General features: G+C 39.3%; 1 protein-coding gene across 3 annotated transcripts in view; it reads left to right on the forward strand.

Moving 5' to 3' along the window:
* The window catches only part of RBMS3 (RNA binding motif single stranded interacting protein 3), a 1,489,550-nt gene that overhangs the window by 621,782 nt on the left and 847,621 nt on the right, over positions 1-20,147 (forward strand). For all 3 annotated transcript variants that reach the window (XM_021069971.1, XM_021069970.1, XM_021069972.1), the window contains exon 4: positions 6,930-7,103. In XM_021069971.1, coding sequence (XP_020925630.1) covers positions 6,930-7,103 — 174 coding nt within the window. The remainder of the gene's footprint in view (positions 1-6,929; positions 7,104-20,147) is intronic.

The raw sequence follows: 20,147 nt of genomic DNA on the forward strand, positions 1-20,147 counted from the left end.
TTTTAGAGAAAGTCCAAACTAAGATAGTGTAGTAGTAGAGTAGTTGAAAGCGTGGATTATGGAGTCTCTTGTCTGGATCTGAATCTCAACTCACCTGCTCAACTCACCTGCTTACATTTTTAAGTTACCTCATTTCTTTCTGCCACAGTTTCCTTGCCTATAAAATGCAGATAATAATAGGAACTACCTCCTCATATTGCTATGAGTAATGCATTGCTATGAGTTATTGCAGTGCAAATATGAAACACTAGGAACATGTCTGATAGGTGGTGAGTGCAAGCAGGTCTCACTGCCTCCTCCCAGCGCTCATTCATTGCTGTCTCTAAATCTTAGCATTTCTGATTCCATTCTTCCTCGTTATAGGTTTTCTTAGCCTCCTCCTGCCCCTTTCTTTCTTTTCCTTTTGTTTGCTAGTGCTGACTGAGTACATCAAATAGCAAGTGTTCCCTGAGCTCTCATACTTTCTGGAAGCATGTAAGAGGGCCCTTCCTTTGTGCCAGGCCCTGCCCCCCTCTCTGCTGGCAGACACCAGAGGATGCTGCCAGCTCTTGGTTAGTCAGAGTCTCTTTATCCAGACCCATTGCTCTTCTCTGGCTGCTTGCTTCAGGGCCATTAGATATTCCCTGGCATTGCTCTTAGAGGGTGTGCCAAGGAGGGAAAAGATAGTGGAACTCATATTGGCCAATTATGGGGTGAAGAAAATTAGGATTTGGGGATCACTGGGCTTCAGTTTTCTGAGCCATCTTGAACCTCCAGTGCAGTGGATAATTCTCAATCAGCCTTCAATGGCAAATTGAGATCTAATTCAGATATAATCAAATACTCAGATCTTAAGTGTTCAATCTGATGAGTTTTGGTAAATGTATGCATTCATGTAATAACCCTCCAAAATAAGATGGCAAGGCTTTCTATCACCCTAGAAAATTACTATATTCCCATTTCCAATCAATTCCCCTCCACTCCCTTAGCAACTGCTTTATTTCAACTACTACATATATTTTCCTCATCTTGGACTTCACATATATGAAATCACACAAAAGTTTTCTTCCATTCTTAGTCTTTTATTTGGCATGATCTTGTGATTCATCCATGTAATTGTATGTATCACTGTGTAGTATTCTATTGTATGAATATATCCTTTGTTTAAATCCATTTTCTGTTGATACACATTTTGAATACAGCTGTCATAGTCATTCTTACAAACACAGTTTTGGGTCAAAATATTTTCTTTGGAGTAAATAGCTGGGTGTGGAACTTCTGGCTCTTAAAATAAAAGTATGTTTAATTTTATAAGAAATTAAATAAAGTTGTCACTGGTATTAGTTTCAGTCATTCTGGTGGCTGTGAACTGGTATCTTATTGTAGCTTTATTTATTATCATTTTCCTTATGATTAATGATTTTGAACACCTTCTATCATACTTACCCATTATGCCACTATCTATGTTCGTGTACTGTACTTTCAAGTCCTTAATGATATTTTATTCAAGCCAATTTCACCCACATTTTTGAGGTCCTGCTCAGTTGTTCAGAAGGAAAATGTAAGTACCTAGGGTCCTATGGCAAACACAGAGATGTTCAGGGAGTCCTTCACATGACAGCACTTTTTGCAACTTACTTTCCCAGAGCATATCAGCCGTGTTCTGGGGCTCTGTCCCTGAAAACTTTATTTTGCTCTATGTGCAGGGCAGGGGCTTAATATTTCCAGGAGCAGCCCTCAGCCAATGACAAATGGGAATTGGAGATTAAATAACCAGTTCCCATGCACTTTGGGTAAAATAACTCTGAAACATGGTCTGTAGTCTTTCCTAGAGACCCTCAATGAAATTGAGCCTTTGTTCTCTATAGTAATAACTTATTCAGTGATGCAGACTTCTTGACTCCTCCCTTCTCTGTCACATTTCCCATTCTATTGCTGATTTTCTCTACCATCACTTCCAAAATGAACTCCTTGTGCTCAAGTTCTTGAATTGGATTCCTCTTCTGGGGAAACACAGCTGAGACACATTTCCCCAAAGATACATGTTAGGACATAAGAATTGTATGTAAGACTAAGAGATTTGATGATATACTGATGGAGTGATGACATTTATTTCCTGGGTAGCCAAACAAATGAAAGGACCAGATGAATATGACAGAAAATCAGTAATGTTGGTGCCTAGTAGAAGAAAAAGTCCCTATGGTCTGGTGACTAAGGGTTGAAATGGGTTTTCCAGAAAAATTAGAGTCTGGAAGGATCACTGAACTGTGAGCTGAGAGGAAGAGAAGACATTCTAGGGAGAAAAGTGGGTTATGACAATGGTATGGTTGTGTTGCCAAAACTTGGCCTCTGTCCTCCATTGCCAAATAGAAACAGAGACTGAGTTTTGGGTAAAGGAAGAAAGAAGAGCTTTTATTTCTTTGCCAGGTAAAGCTGGCCACAGCAGCCTAATGCCCTTAAGACTGTGCCCTCCTTTGGGAGAGAGTAGGAGGTGGTCTTATAGTTTTGGAGTGGAATATAGGGCTACAGATAAGGATCAGGGCAGATGCAAGCTTGCATTCTTCTTCAAAGCTGGTGTTTCGTGGCCCTGGGACTGGTTCTGATGGAGATGATAGCACTGTAACCTTCATTCTAGAATGCAGAATGCTTCATCAAGTAGTTGACATCTTCCATTTGGTGGGGTTTTAGTTCTGTAGGAGAGCCCAAAGATATTGTTATGTGTACCCCTTGAGCAGGAACCAGAACCCTGCCCCAAGCCTGCGCTATTGTTTCTTGACTGCGCATCCCTGATCTCTGCATCCCCTCCCTTCCCTGATAGCAACTGTTTGAACCTGCCTTTGTAACTCAGGGAAGGTCAAGGAGGCTGGATGAAGCCTATTTCCTACAGACAAGAAATGGGGAACACAGAAAGGCTTTTGTGCTCAGGAGCTTCAGGGGGCCCTGCTTGGTTTCAGTCATATAAATCATAGATGTAAAGTCTTCCTGGATCTTGAGATATATGGAAACAGACAAAAAATAATACTTGGAAGGTTGGTTAGGATCAAATGAAAAGTAATCTCAAATGAAGGACTAGGACATTTGGACTTTGTCTCATAGAGAGTGGAGAGTATTTAAACTTTTTTTTTTTTCCCAGCAGGGAATAACACAATAAAGCAGATTTCTAGTATGCAAACCAATCTAGTGTCATCATGGACAATCAAGGTTCAAGGTAGAAGGTTCTTGATGTAGTTTTAATGACTCTGTTATAAACTGATAAAACCCTAAAAATGCATAGTGTTAATGGGAATGGAAAGGGCAACATCAATACAAGACCTACTGAAAAGATTCAATAGAATTTGGTGACACGGATGATGGAAGTCAGAGGCCAGATAGTCAATGTTATTCTAAGGCTTCATGGCAGCTGGTTTCAAATATTGTCAGAGTATTAACAGGATATATATATATGTGTGTGTGTGTGTGTGTGTGTGTATACCCACACACATACATATAACAAAATTTTAGAGTAAAACAATTCATTTAATTTTATACACAGTAATTTCAACTTTTTGGTCGCTTTGAGTTGATTAATAGTTATACCTTTATATTCAGCAGCTATTTTAAGATCTGTGACTAGAATTAAGGAGAGAGTTGGTACAATAAATACCACTCTCAAATCATATCTGAGAATCATCTTTTTAGGAGGAATACTTAAGACTTAGACCATGTTTGAGGTCACAAAGGAGGAAAGTTAAAAGGGTGAAGAACAGGACTGAGGATTAAGCCCTGGCAATCAGTCTCGTTTAGGTCAATCAAGGAGAAAGAAGGGAGTGAGAGATGAGGTACAGCCAGAAGTGTTCTAGAGTCAACCGGAAAGATGATTGCAATGATGAGGGGGTAATCTTGGTTAGAGGTTTCAAAAGTCAAACTGTTAGAGGCTCCAAGGAGGATGAACACTCCTTGGAGCTATAGAAAAGGCAGCACATGATCTTGACCTCATTAAACTCTCTGCCTAGTTAGCTGAAATTTATGTAGAAAGGAAATCATACAAAACAACCATAGCATGCTACAGTGTTTGAGTCACACTGCCAGAGCAAGGGGTCAGCACAAGCCACAGGCATCAGGGATGGGACCACATCCAGGTGTAATTTGCCCATGAGATTTGCAACAGAAGGAGAGAAAGGAATGTGCAGGAGGAAGACCCAGTGAATAAAATCATTGCACAGAGACTGATGTTATTTAGGAACACAAATGAAGAGATGAGGATATTTACAAACTTACATAGGCATACACTGCTGCCTTCTCCAAAAATTTAAAAATCCCTGAGCTAATTTAATGTGAAAACAGATAAAGAACCTAAACATGTCTAGTCTCAAAGGAGACTCTAGAATAACTGAGCTAGTGGGCATGATTAATTTTAGTGACCACAAATGAAGAGCAGAAACCAAAATATTTTTGGGGACCAAAGATAGTTTCATGGGTGGGTTTATTTAGTCTTTGAATTGACTGTGTATGCGGTTAAAAATAACAGGGCTTTTTTACATAAATACAGAGCTTCCATACCTAGAACCAAGCATAAATGTCCTAATTTTATAAAATTCACTACTCCTCCAGCACAGGTTTGTTCTAAGGAGGCATGCAATAATCTGTGCGTTCGTGCTGCTGCACCTGTCCATATCATTGAACTATTTGTTACTGGACATCAGTTGTGTGCCTAATGCACAGTGAGGCCAAACAAATGGAAATGTCAGAGTTTGAAGCAAAGAAAGATTTATTGCAGGGCCATGCAAAGAGATAGGTGACTCATGCCCAATAAACTTGAACTCCTCGAATGGTTTCAGCAAAGCATTTTTTTTTAATTTGTTTGAGGGCCATACGTTTGACATATGGAGGTTCCCAGGCTAGAGGTCAAATCATAGCTGCAGCTGCCAGTCTACACCACAGCCACAGAAATGCCAGATCAGAGCCACGTGTGACCTACACCACAGCTCATGGCAACGCGAGGGTCTTAACCCACTGAGTGAGGCCAGGGATCGAACCCACATCCTCCTGGATATTAGTTGGGTTTGTTACTGAGCCACAAGGGGAACTCCTCAGCAAAGGAGAAACGAGGTTAGTTGTTGCAATCTTCTTGGTATCAAAAACTTTGACTTTGTTCTTGCTGCTATCTACCCACATCCACATAGGTTAGGTCATGGTATTCTTGTAAACCCCCAACAAGACAATATTATTCCCTATTCTGTAATGTTTTGTTTGTTTGTTTGCTTTTTTAGTGATTGCATTTGTGGCATATTGGAAGTTCCCAGGCTGGTGGTGAATCAGAGCTGCAGCTGCAGGCCTTCACCACAGCCACAGCAATGCCAGATCCAAGTTGTATCTGTAAACTACACTGCAGCTTAAGGCAATGCCAGATCATTAACTCACGAGAGAGGCCAGGGATCGAAACATGCATCCTCATGGATACTGGTCTGACTCTTAACCCACTGGGCCACAAAAGGAACTCCCTGTTCTGCAACTTTTTATCTCTATATGAATGGACTCTTAAAGGTCAGATCCCTGAAAATAGGCTATCCTATATATTTCAAGCTATAGGCCACATTCTTCTACAAAAGTACAGAGCCAGCATAGCTATGCACAGGCAGCAGAGCACAAAGGTTAAAGCAAAAGGAATATCTAATATGAAGTCAGACTTGTTCTTCCCTATTACATATTGAACACTTGGATAGGACACATGGTTAGGGTGACGACGGGGATGAGCATGGAGACAGATAGTTAAAGAAATTTGTCTATCTCAACAAGGCTCATTGCTTCTCCAATTTTTGGTTTAAATATTTTAAATTGGCTAGAAGTAAGTCACTGATTTAAACTTTCATTGACCTCAGTATTTTGAGACTATTGTGAGAGAAACATGTCTGACATGTACCTAGAATTGCTGAGATCCCTATTTTCTTTGGTTATTTTAAGATGCCCAAACCTGTTTACAAAAGTCATTCCTCTAAGTATCTAATAGCATAAGAATCTAGCCCAGTAGGAAACACAATCTCGGATAAAAGTTTCTTCCCTACTATGTTTCCTGAATATAATGGCAATGAGATTAGCACATTTCCCAGTGATTGAGTTGGCGTGTGCCCATAGATTTATAAATAGAATTTATTGTGAAAGTTACTGTGCGAGTTGGGTAAGTAGCTATTGCAATTTGATGATGGAAAATGTTCTCTGAAAAGCAAGTATTATATGCCTTATATGCAATGGCCATCTGAGGACAGAGAAGGATTGAAGACACAAGTGAGTTTTGTTTTCAGTTCCTTCTACCCCATATACAATTATGAGCGACTAGATATATTTAACATTTGGAAAATTGATATTTTCCTATTCCTCTATTTTTAATTACATTGGGCCAGTTGGGGGTAAATGATAATTTCATATCCTTCATCATTTTGCTGTTCTTAGGTAGTGGAATGGTGACATGTGGAATGTTTTCTACTAATTTCTCCCACAGGAGAGCAATAGACTCATGGAACTTGAAGACTATTTAGAGTCAGGAGCCAACCTGTGCCTAATCCAACCCTTGTAAACTAAGATATTTGTTTACTGCGTTCAGATAAAACTGATGGTGAATTTCTAAGGTGAACCTTGTGATGAAAGGATGTAATTGAAAATATCACCACTGCTGTCACCACTAAAGCATATCTCATTTCTGAATGATGGAGTTACATCCTACAACTAGAAAAAACTGTTTTCAATTAATTTCAATGAGCCTTTGTGCTTTGTGATCCAGTCAAATTCTAATAGTGAGAAAACAATTTTAGCCTAATTGGAACAGCATTTTATGCCCCCTCTTAAGAAATCAGCCATTTCCTTTAACCAGTAAAGTTCTGTGACGTGATCATACATGAGAATGTACACTGCTCTGTATAGGTGATTTGGGTTTTATACACAGCTGTCTTTACATTGCACTTCTTTCTTCTTGATAGTCCAGCTCCACAGTGAGAGCCTATCAAACCAGTAAGTCACGAGTGACCATGAGCCCTGGCTTCAGCTCCCAGTGGAACAGCAGCCAACCCGCCTGGAATACATACTCCTTTCCAAGAGCAAGCTTGCACTATCAGACCCATGCCACGTATACCTACTGTACTGGACACCCTGCTGTAAGTACTCCCATTTTTCTGTCTTCAGTACATTAGATGTTATAGGCAGGTACATTTTGAGTCTAGAGTTAGTATCTCTCTGTTAAGTGGGTGATTTTTCCAATGTTATAACTATTCTAATGCAAGAGATTGCTACTCTTAAGTAAAAGAGATGGGCAATGGAGAATGTCTTATATGTTTAAATGACATGCTTGGATGATCTTTGCTGAAAATTGATGTCTTATTTAAAGTAATTTCTAAGTGAAATATGTTGGCAGAATTTTCAGAGTGGTGTTTGTGTGGAGGCTGAATGTATGTATGTCTCTGGCTTTATTTTCTGGCATCCTCATGGCTCTTGCTTATGAATTTAGTTGGTGTTTTTGCACAGGAGAAGGTGTCCTTCAGAGTGGCATGGAAGAGTCAATGGAGCCTATGGGCTCTTTCACCAATGGCCTTGTCGATATAGTTAAACAGATATTAGCATGTAGATATAAATTCATCAGTAGGGTATTTCCAGTTACCAATGCAGAGAATGCCCAAGCTTTTGGCATAGATGACCCAAAGGGCAAGAGAAAGAAACATTTAGTAGCAAGAAATAAGCTTATGGAATTTGAGAATCTTTTAGAACAGGGTACCTGTTTCTGTCATTGTTTGCTGTGTCTCAATCCAATTCTCATACACTAAGATTTTTGTTGTAAATTACACTTGCAGGCTTGGAAAAATTATGATGAATGTTAATTAAGAAGACATCTGTTTTCTGCTAAAAATATAAACACAAGACACCTGGGTAATGAGAGGCCTTTAAAATAAGTAGAAATCTATCCTGTGTTAATGGATTGGAAGAATTATTTCTGTTAGTTTATCCATATTACCCAAAGCAATCTGCAGGTTTGATGGAATCCCCATTAAAATACTCATGATATTTTTTACAGAATTAAATTAATAATCCTAAAATTTATATGAAACTATAAAAGACTCTGAATAGCCAAAGTAATCTGGGGTGTAAAGAACAAAGCTAGAGGGATCACACTGTAACAGACATACAACAAAGCTATGGTCATCAAAACAGTATGGTACTAGCAGCAAAACAGACACATAGTTGAATGGAACAGAATAGAAAGCCCAGAAATAAATAAACCCATGCACCAGTGGTCACTTAATCTATGATAAAGGAGGAAATAATATACAACGGTGAAAAGATAGTCTATTCAATAAGTAGTACTAGGAAAACTAGACAACTACATCCAAAGAATCAAATTGGACTTCTTTCTCACACCATATACAAAAAATAAACTCAAAATTAAGTTTTGGAGTAAGGCTTAAATGTGGTACCTGAAATCATAAAAATCCTAGAAGAAAACATAGGCAGTAAGCTTTTTTACATGGGTCTTAGCAATATTTTTTGGATATATCTCCTTAGCCAAGAGAAACAGAAGTGAAACTAAATAATTTTTGCACAGTGAAGGAAACTATCAACAAAGTGAAAAGACAACCTACTGAATGGAAAAGATATTTGCAAACTATGTCTGATACAGGGTAAATATTCAGTGTACGTAAACTCATATAACTCAATATTAAAAAGAACACAATTAAAAATGAGCAGAGGGGAGTTCCCATTGTAGTACAGCAGAACAAATTCAACTAGTATCCATAAGGATGTGGGTTCAATCCCTGGCCATGCTCAGTGGGTCAGAGATCCAGCATTGCTGTAAGCTGTGGTGTAGGTTGTAGACATGGTTTGGGTCCCATATTGCCATGGCTGTGGCATAGGTCAGCAACTGTAGCTCCCTAGCCTGGGAACTTCCATATGCCACAGGTGTGGTCCTAAAAAGAAAAAAACAAATTGACAGAGGACCTAAATGGACATATTTCTAAAGAACACTTAAAAATGGCCAACTAGTACATGAAAAGGTATTTAACACCACTAATAATCACAGAAATGCAACGTAAAACCACAATGAGATACCACCTCACAGCTGTCAGAATGACCACCATCAAAAGTAAAAAATAGCAGGTGTTGGCAAAACATGGAGAAAATTAAACCCTCCTGAGCTGTTGGTGGAAATGTAAATTGGTGAAAAAGGTATGGCAGTTCCTCAAAAAAATTAAAAATAAAACTGCCATATGATCCAGCAATACCACACCTGAGTACTTCTTTGAAGAAAAGGAAAACACTATTTTGAAAAGATATATGCTCTCTAACATTTATTTCAACCTTATTTACAATAGCCAAGATATGGAACTAACACAAGTCACTAACCACTGAATGCATACAGAAGATGTGATATATATATTTAGGCAATGGATTATTACCCATCCATAAAAAATGAAATTTTGTCATTTGTGACAACGTATCTGTACCTAGAGGGTATCAGGTTTAATGAAAGAAGTCACACAGAAAGACAAATACTATATGTTTTCACTTATATGTGGAATCTAGAAAATAAAATAAAATAAAATAAAATATAACAAACACATAAAATAGAAATAGGCTCACCAATACAGAGAACTAAGAGGTGTCTCCCAAAGGGGGAGGGGTTTTGGAAGAGGGACAAGGTAACTTAAGGGAATTAAGAGGTATAAACTGCTAAGTATACAAGAAATAATTTACAAGAACATAATATACAGCACAGGGAATGTAGACAATATTTTATAATAACTTTATTGGAGAATTATCTATTAATTCACTATGTTGTACACCTAAAACATATAATATTGCAAGTTATAAATTCATTTAAAATTCAATAAAAATTAGGAAAAATAAGAGTTCCTGTGGTGGCGCGGTGGTTAACAAATCCAAGAACCATGAGGTTGCAGGTTCGATCCCTGGCCTTGCTCAGTGGGTTAATGATCCGCATTGCCGTGAGCTGTGGTGTAGTTTGCAGATGTGGCTTGGATCTGGCATTGCTGTGGCTCTGGCATAGGCTGGTGGCTACAGCTCTGATTAGACCCCTAGCCTGGGAACCTCCATATGCCATGGGAGCGGCTCTAGAAAAGACAAAAAGACAAAAAAAAAAAAAAAAAAAAAGAAAGAAAGAAAGAAAGAAAAATAATAAAGTTAAGTCATACATGCTTCTCATAGCAACTCCTCTAACTGTCAGTTAACATGGATGTGGATTCCTCAATATTCAGAAGATGCATTGTGACTTCTGTACTTTGACTCTTTTACATTTCAAGGTGATAGAAAATGTCCCAAGCTTATAAATTGAGATAATTTGTATCCAATATCATGACCTTAAGAGAAGACTCAAGGAATTGACTTATTATGTAAATTGATATAACTTTGTTAAGAGTGATTTGGAAAGAACTGTCAAAATTGAAATTGCACATACTTTGACTCCATAATTAAACTCTTGGTATGTAATTGGACATGTGCAAGATATACACCTAAGGATGATGCTAGCAACATTTTTACAAGTACTTGGGAAAAGAACCTACACAACTCTCATTCATCTTCATTCATACATTCTTTCAAAAATATATAAAGCATGATTAAGCATTTAATCATTGAATTCATTCCAACATTCTTTTGCGTGAAGGAGTGGAAAAGACCAGGCCTTGTTCTCAGGAAGCTTCCACTAGGGAACAGGGAAGCTGGCAATTACATAAATAAACATATGAATAAATAAAAAGATGCAACCAACCTGAAAAACACGCAGCAGTGTTAAATGTTATGCAGAGACTCCAGAAAGGTTGAAATGGCAGAAAAGGACCAGCTGGCGGCTTGGGTTGTCGGGTCAGTCAAGTCCCCACTCAGGAGGCCAGCTTTCATCTCAGATCTGAACGAAACAAGAGCTATAACTATGCAGAGAACAGGAGAGCAGGCCAAGCAGAGGTAACCCTGCAAAGGACCTGAAGCAGGATTGGGCCTGAATCTTCTCCATCATCCGGAGGGAGTGCCAATGTGTCCAGAGCTTGGTCTGGGAGGATGAAAGAATAGGTCAGAAAGAAAAGCAGAGGCCAGGACATGTAGTTCTTTGTAAAGCAAAGGAAGAAATTTGCATTTTCTTTAAGTATGATGGGAAACCCTTGGAGTGTTTTAAGCAAGGAAATTACATGACATTATTTTAGGACTCATTCTAGCAGCTGAGTGAAAGATTTCTAATAAAGGAACAAGTAGGAAATCAGAGAATAAAGTTAGGATAGTATTACATATACTGCCACACAAACATGTGTGTGCATGTCTGTGTACTTGGGGAGAGGGGTTACTTCTGTAGAAAGGAGTTGAAATTCCCCAATAAGAGATGATATTTTCTCATATATCCTTTGATTTGCTTGATTTTCAAAAGATATGCAAGTTGTTTTCATAGTAATAAAAGACAAATTGTATATATATTCCATAGTTTTTTTTAGTAGCCAGTTTCATATCTAAAATGTCTCATTAAGAATTCCCTGGTGGCTCAGCAGTTAAGTATCTGGCCTTGTCTGTGCTGTGGTGCTAGTTTGATCCCTGGCCAGGGAATTTCTGTATGCCATGGGCACAGCCAAAAGATAAAATAAAATAATATATCTCGTTAGCTTTTTGCTTCTGACTTTGTCAAACCAGATTATGATGCATTATAATTTAATGAAATATTTCAATTCATATTCTTATGGGCCTGAAGGCCATCTCTAAGTAGTGAGCACTTAATATTTCTCAAGCTCTGTTCTGCTACACACCTTTATGTATATTATATATGTATCTATAGTCACAAGAACCCTAGGAGACAGGTACTATTATTATCATCATTGTAAAGATCAGTGAAATAAGGGCTTAGAAAAGTCAACATGTTGCCCAAAGTTACACAGCTAGTAATAGGGCCAGGGATTCAAACACTGGCAATCTGGTCTCAAACCAGAATTCTTAACCATTGTTTTATATATATTATACACCTTGCTGTTGAGTCCCTGTGTCTTTATTTACACATTGAGAGCAAATCCAGGATTGTACCTCCAGATAGAACTCTTTTTAATCGTTAAGTTAAAAGTGCCTGTTACTCCTAGAGAAGTACTTGTACTTATAAGATACTCGATTTTATGTCTCGGGGTTGGAAATAAAGAAAAGGCGCTCTTCTGTTTTGGAAACCACTGGGATAATTACAGGATGTCTAGCCACTTTTTGTGCTTTAAAATCCAGAAATGGATACTTTCTTTTGTTGCACCACTGAGAGTAAAGTGAGTCAAGTAGAAGCAAAAGATTAGAAACAACTTAAAAAATGGTCATGGGTGTTGTACTTCTGATTTCAAGGATACTCACTTTGAAAGCCTACTTGACATTCTTCTATTATTTCAACATTTAAATTTTTCTTTCACATTTCCCCCCTATGCCTGATCCCATGACACTGAACTCTTGACTCTAAGATCAGTGCCCATGAAGCTGTCCTGCCACCTTATAAAAGAAACGATATCATCTGATAATAAATAAATATACCAGATGTCCAGCATAGAGATATTTTGAGAGCTGGCTTATGACAACACCGTACAAAAATGTTGAATGCCTCATACCTTTTACTTGGGTCCTTATGACAGGCCAAAATACTAGAGAAATAATTCAGGCTCCAAAATGTGAGAGTAAATTCTGTAGTTGCCATGCGGTATAAGTCCCACAGAGTTTTGTGATTAAAACCACAAAAACAGAATTCTCATCTGGATAGATGGCCAGTGGTCTTCTTGAGTCACATAATTTAGTAGCCTTTAAGGAAGCTGTAAATGTTCTGCCTGCCCTGGGAGAGTCTGGCCCTTTTTCCTAAGCTATTTGTTTGAAGATTTCCAGTCCTTTTGTTTCCTGGGGTTATAAGGGTATCAGCCCACATGGTGTGTGTGTTTTTAGGAGATGTGACTCAAAAGGCTCCCTCCTGCTTCTATTCTTTTGCTGCTATAGAATCCTGGTAGCCCACAAGTGTCTGGTTAGTTAATTTGCCATCAATCGCCTATAGAAATCTTCGAATACTGTTAGGCCTTGCCCAGACCAGGTAAGCCCTATTGTAAATCACTGGATTCATTTCCTATGGCTTCTCTAACAAATTATCATAAACTGGGGGGCTTAAGCCAATGCGCATTTATTCTCTTACAGTTCTGGCGGCTGGAAGTCTGAAATGGGTTTCCCTGAACTGAAGACGGGTGTTAGCAGGGCTGTGCTCCCTGAAGAGCCTCTAGGGGAGAATATATTACTTGCCTTTTCCAGCTTCTAGAATTGCATTCCTCGCACATCTTGACTCATGGGCCCTTTCCCCATCTTTAAGGCCAACCTCATAGCATCTTCAAACCTATGTCTGCTTCATCTTCATACTGCCTTCTCTGTAGTCAACTCTCCCTGCTTCTCTCTTATAAGGATACTTGTGATTACATGTTAAGGGCCCACCCAAATAATACAGGAAAATATCCCTACCGGAAGATCTGTCACTTAATGGCATCTGCAAAGTTGTCCTGGTATATAAAGTACCCCTTGCTGGTTCTAGGGATTAGGTTGTGAAAATCTGGGTGCACTATTAGTCATCTATCACAATAATATTACCCAGTGACCTGATGGCTAATTCTGAGCCATTAGGTATTACTCAGGGCTTCCTGAGAGTGGTGAGACTTTTCATTGAGGGAAATAATGTAAGGGGTTTTTTTTGAGGGGTAGAACTTCTATGGCAATAAAATTATTAACATATGCTTGATTGTTCTGAATCCACTATTTTCCAGTTGTAAAATGGAATGACGACCACTCCTATATATATATCTTAAAATAAAATATGATGTCAAGGTGACTAAAACTCCACTAATATTTAACCTATTGCACTAGTGAATGCAAATGGAGAAAACATGTCTAGATATCTAGGATGGCCTCTTCAACTTGGGCTACGAAGCGGCCAAAAAATGCTGTTCAAAATATTCAAGTTGTGCAATGGAGTAATTGGCAAGTCAAACATTAAATACAGCATACTCTTTATCTTCTAAGGAAGTTCATGATATATCCAGTAAATGTCTTACCTAGTCCTATTATTTGGAATACATTTTATTTGTAAAATTATTCTAATAATTTCCAAATACTATATTGACCAATGTGCTGATGTTGATCTTTCATTGGATACTTTTGTCAGCAGCTGAATGATAACCCTGTTTGCTTTTCGACTTGACACGGGGGACTGCATCAAATTTCCAGCAACTTCCTCTGAACTGATAGCCATTAAGTAACTGGTTTGGTGCTAGTCATAAAAGAAGGGGCTTCACTGGGCTGCCCTTCATGCTCGGAGCTCTCCAAGACCCCTGCCTCTATTCCTCGCTTTCACTTTTCTCTTCCCAAACCTGCAATGGTGTCTTCATTTGGGGAATCCTGGGGAAATGGAGAGACAGAGCAGGGGAAACGGGAAGAGACTAAAAGTAGAGTGGGAGTATCTGACTCACTGTTGACACCAGGAGCCTGTGTGTTCTTTTCTTTCTCTAGTGAGGAAACACAGTCGGCTTCTGTCTCCCTTTAGGTCTCATCAGGAGACGCTTGTGCCACCCAAGAGGCAGTGACCATGTAGAACCCAGCTAGCAATGGAGACATAGCAGAAAGAGCTGTGGACTGGAGGTTTGGGATTGGCACATGCACGCTGTGGTATATGGAATAATTGGCCAACGGGAACCTGCTATATAGCACAGGGAACTCTACCCAATATTCTGTGAAAATACTTATGGGAAAATAATCTGAAAGAGAATGGATGTGTGTACATGTATAACTGAATCACTTCTCTTGTACAGCAGAAATTATCACAACCTTGTAATTCAACTATACTTTAATAAAACTTTAAAACTGGGCATTTGGGGTTAATAGATATAGACTATTGCCTTTGGAATGGATAAGCAAGGAGATCCTGCTGTGTAGCACTGGGAACTATTACTAGTCCCTTATAATGGAGCATGATAATGTGACAAAAAAGAATGTACACATGCATGTATAACTGGGTCACCTTGCTATACAGTAGAAAATTGACAGAACACTGCAAACCTGCTATAATGGAAAAAAATAAAAATTGTTATAAGAAAAAAAAAAGATAAAAAAAAATTAGTTCATATAAAAAAGTTGTAAAACAGCCTCTAATATGGAATATCATATCAGAATAAAAGTGAACATATTAAAAAAAAGTAATAGGCACGTGCTCAAAGGTTGATGCTGCCTGAAGCTTCTGCTGAGGCCCTATCTCTTTCAAGAGAAGGGTATACAGGTAGGGGAGGAAAAGTGGGCATTCTAATGCAAGATTTCTGCTGAAAAAACTGCAAGGAGAAGGGTGTCAACCACCATCTTGCTAGAAGAATCTCTCTTTTAGTCATTCGGGAGATTTCCCAGAGCTTCCCTCTCTAGAAACTTGTTTGCAAAGCATAGGGACCAGTGCCTTCCATCAGGAGTTAATTTGGCCAGTAAAACAACATCCCATTAGAAGGGATGTTATCCCGCAGTGAAGGCATTTATTTGCTGCCTATGTCCTCGGCACCCAGTAGCCTTCCAGCTGCTGCCTGAACCCAGAACCTACTTCTCCCCATGGTCAAGGACAAGCATCTCTTTGGGAGGTTTATAGAAGACATTGGAAGAAGTGGCAAGTCTTTCTCCTATATAAGGACTTTTATGCTTTAAGTCTACCCACCAACTTTGCAAATAAATAGCAAATCCTCTGGGAGTTTCTGTCGTGGCTCAGAAGGTTAAGAACCCAGCAGAGTGTCTGTGAGGATGTGGGATGGATCCCTGGCCTCGTTCAGATCCAGCATTGCCACCAGCGGCTGTATAGGTCGCAGATGCATCTCAGATCTAGTGTTGCTATGCCTGTGGTGTAGTCGGCAACTGCAGCTCTGATTCAACCCCTAGCCTGGGAACTTCCATATGCCACAGGTACGGCACTAAAAGAAAAAACAAACAAACAACAACAACAACAAAATAACAAGTCCTCTGTAATAAATTCCCCAGCTTTGTGCTCTAATGCTCATGCAACGGAGATGTCTTGGGCTTGCTTGTTTATGGTTTCTGAAATGAAGCATAAATGCTGGAATTTAAATGAATGATTATTTTTTTCAGTTGTCTCAGTTACTGTTATTCTATTTACTAACATGTGGAGGTGTTTCTGTGCTTCGACAACTGGTCTGGCTGGACATTGGCTTAATAATCAGTCTTCACAAACTTTTGTGGCTACAGGTAATATTTCAAAGAATACTGAAAATGGACAGTTTTCAGCGAAATAATGACCAGATCTTCAGCTTTCATACATTTTCTTTTGTAAACAGATTTTTCTCCATAACTTACTAGTATTCCAATAGCTGGGATCACCAACTATCCTGATTTTCCTGGTTTATGCTTATTTCTTAGAATAGTTATTATGTCCCCTTTTGATCTCAAAAATGTTCAAGTTTAGAAGATATATTATATGATCTCCATACCACAGCCTTTTACAAAAGAAAGCATACTCCTTGTACATAAATCTTACTTTGGTCTATTGCCTCAGGGTGTGAAAACTTCCCAGGGGGGCACCCACGAAGGAGACGCCTCATGTGATGATTAATCAGGCACCATAAACTAACGGGGCTTCTGTCTTCCCAGCTGTGTATGCATCTCTGTGCTAGGGGAGGAGAACAGTGTGTCATGGCCTGGAATTTTCATCCTTTGTAATTACTTAAATTCATAATGAAACTCTTAGATAATGTAAAAATGGGAATAGGGTACGCAGTTTTTCAAAATTCAAGGAACATGTGAATAGACTTTAAAGACCACTATTCTGTGGTAATTTTTTCTAAATATTTTTTTCCCCTTGGAGACTGTTTGAATTGGCAGAAGCTGCTCACAGCTCTGGATTCAGCCCCAAACCTTGCCCAGCTTCCCAAAGGCCAGGGGATTGCATATCTCTCTGCATCTCTGTCTCATTCACATCACTTCACTTCTAAGGCTGTTAGATTCCCCACCCTCATAAAACCTACTAAAAGACTAACTGTGCAAAACAGATAATAACATGGTAAGCTTCATTGAAGTTAGGGTAAGGAACTGTAGCCTTTAAGATATTTCTGCTACAGGTAAGAGAATATCCAATGGCAGTGACTTCGAAGAGAGAGATGCCTGTTTGCTGCCTTAATAAAAAGTCTAGTTGTAGAGTTGAAGGTCAATATGGCTGCAGTACCACCACCCATCACCCATTCTTTTATGCCATGTGACACTGCCATCATCTCACCAAGAAGTGGGGTCTAAATGCCCTCTTCTTGAATCTAGCTTTTTTATCCAACAGAATGTGGTGGAAGTGATGCTATGTGACTTCTGGATCAAGGGGCATCCTACCAGATACACTATTCTCCTTTAACCAGAGATATATACACACAGTTGGAGAATAAAAGGCCATGAACTTAAAAAGTATATATTGGAGTGTAGTTGACTTACAATATTGTGTTAGGTTCTGGTAGTCCAGCAAAGCGAATTAGTTATACGTAGACATATATACATTCCTTTTCAGATTCTTTCCCATATAGGTCACTATAGAATATTGAATAGATTTCCCTGTGTTATATAAGTAGGTTCTTGTTACTTATCTATTTTATATATAGTAGTGTGTGTAGGTTAGTCCCAACCTTCCATTTTATTCCTCCTCCCAGTGTTTCCCCCTTGGTAAATGTAAGTTTTGTTACAAAATCTTTGAGTCTGTTTCCATTTTGTAAATAAGTTATTTCGTATCATTTTTCTTAGATTCCACATTAGTGGGCTCATATGATGTTTGTTTTTCTCTGTTTGACTTTACTTAATATGATAATTTACAGGTCCATTTATATTGCTGCAAATGGCATTTCATCTTTTTTATGGCTGAGTAATATTCCACTGTATGTAGACCACCTCTTCTTTATCCATTCCTCTGCTGATGAACATTTAGGTTGCTTCCATGTCTTGGCTACTGTAAATAGTGCTGCTATGAACATTGGAGTGCATTTACCCTTTTGAGTTATGATTTTCTCCAGATAGATGCCCAGGAGTTGGATTGGTGGATCACACGGTAGTTCTATTTTTAGTTTTTTGAGGCACCTTCATACTGTTCTCCATGGCAGCTACACCAATTTACACCTCCAACAGCTGCATTCAACAGTGTAGGAGGGTTCCCTTTTCTCCACATCTTTCCCAACATTTACTGTTTATAGACTTTTAGATGATGGCCAGTCTGACCAGGGTAAGATGGTACTAATTGCAGTTTTGATTTGCATTTCTCTAATAATTAGTGATGTTGAGCATCTTTTCATGTGCATTTTGAAGACCATGTACTTTTATCTGGCTCTCTTAAAAAGCTTGGTTTCTGAATGTCCTCTCTCAGGACACTCCCTTTCTGAACACAGTCACTGTGCTGTGAGGAAGCTCAAGCCCAGTCTCTGACCTGAAGAGGCTACATGTCAGAACTCTTATCAGCGGTCTCAGCTGAGCCCAGATTTCTAGTCTTCTCAGACCACACGCCTGATATATGAGCGAAGCAGCCTCTGGATGACTCCATTCTCTTGCTGTTTGAGCTCTCCCTAGGTACTTGAGGGAGGTCTTCTCTATAGCCTTAGACATGACAGAGCTGAGACAAACCACTCTCACTATATCCAAATTCCTGACCCTCAGAATTGTGGGCTTGACAAAGTGGTGGTAGTTTTACCACCTTGGATAGTTTGATGCTCAGAAGTAGCAGCTGGAACAATAGGTGTTTCCAAGTTTGGTGCACCAGTGGATCAGCACCATCAAGAACATAGGTTGTTCGGCATTCCCATCATGGTGCAGCGGAAATGAATCCAACTGGGAACCATGAGGATGTGGGTTCCATCCCTGGCCTTGCTCAGTGGGTTGAAGATCTGGTGTTGCCATGAGCTGTGGTGTAGTTTGCATACATGGCTTGGATCTGGTGTTGCTATAGCTGTGGTGTAGGCTGGCAGCTGCATCTCCAATTCGACCCTTAACCTGGGAGCCTCCATACACAGGGGATACAGCCCTAGGGAAAAAAAAAAAAACAAAGCAAAAAATAAAAAAGTTGTTTCTCTCTTTCTTCTCTGCTACCTTTAGCACATTTTGGTGTCACCTTCCACAGGCACAGGGTGACACCACAATTTCAGATGTTTCACTCAAGGCAACAAACTCTAAAGAATGAAGGAGGTAAGCAGGGGACTTTTGTCTCGTACCAGTTTTGTCAAGGAGGAGAATTTTCTCCAGAATTCCTTTGATAGACTTCCCTTTATATCTCATTGACCAGAGCTCATTTTTATGCTCAACTTTAGACTAATAAAAGACAAAGGAGGAGTTCCCATTGTGGCTCAGGGTTTAAGAACCCTACCTGTATCCATGAGGATGCAGGTTTGATCCCTGGCCTTGCTCAGTGGGTTTAGGATCCAGCATTGCCACAAGCTATAGTGTAGACCACAGATGAGGCTTTGATCTGGCATTGCTGTGGCTGTGACTGTGACTGTGGCTGGCAGCTGCAGCTCTGGTTTGACCCCTGGGCCTGGGAACTTCCATATGCTACAAGTGCAGCCCTATAAAGTAAAACAAAAAACAAACAAATAATAAACAGAGACAAAGAAAAACGGACTTCTTAATATTGGTTTAAATCATGTACTTTTAGAAGTTCCCATCATGGTACATAGGAAACAAATCTAACTAGTGTCTGTGAGGTTGTGGGTTTGATCCCTGGCCTCGCTCAGTGGGTTAAGGATCTGGCATTGCCATGAGCTGTGGTGCAGGTCGCATACATGGCTCGGACCTGTCATTGCTGTAGCTGTAGCGTAGGCTGGTGGATACAGCTCTGATTAGATCCCTGGCCTGGGAACCTCCATATGCCATGGGTGTGGCCCTAAAAAGACAAAAAAAATAATTAATTAATTAATTAATCATGCACATTTAAACCACTCAAGGATTTTTTTAAATAAATAATCTCAAGCTTAACTCCCAACCAATGAAAGGAGAGCTTAACCATGTGATCATGCAATCATAGCTGAGAATCATTGGTCTGTGGACCAATGGTATCATCATCACCTGAGAGCTTCAGTCTCCTCCTATGAAATAAAAATCTGTATTTTATCAGGATCTGCAGTTTATTTGTATGTACATGAAAGTTTGAAAAGCACTGGTTTAAACAA

This window comes from Sus scrofa, chromosome 13, assembly GCF_000003025.6.
Source record: "Sus scrofa isolate TJ Tabasco breed Duroc chromosome 13, Sscrofa11.1, whole genome shotgun sequence".
Classification (NCBI taxonomy): domain Eukaryota; kingdom Metazoa; phylum Chordata; class Mammalia; order Artiodactyla; family Suidae; genus Sus; species Sus scrofa.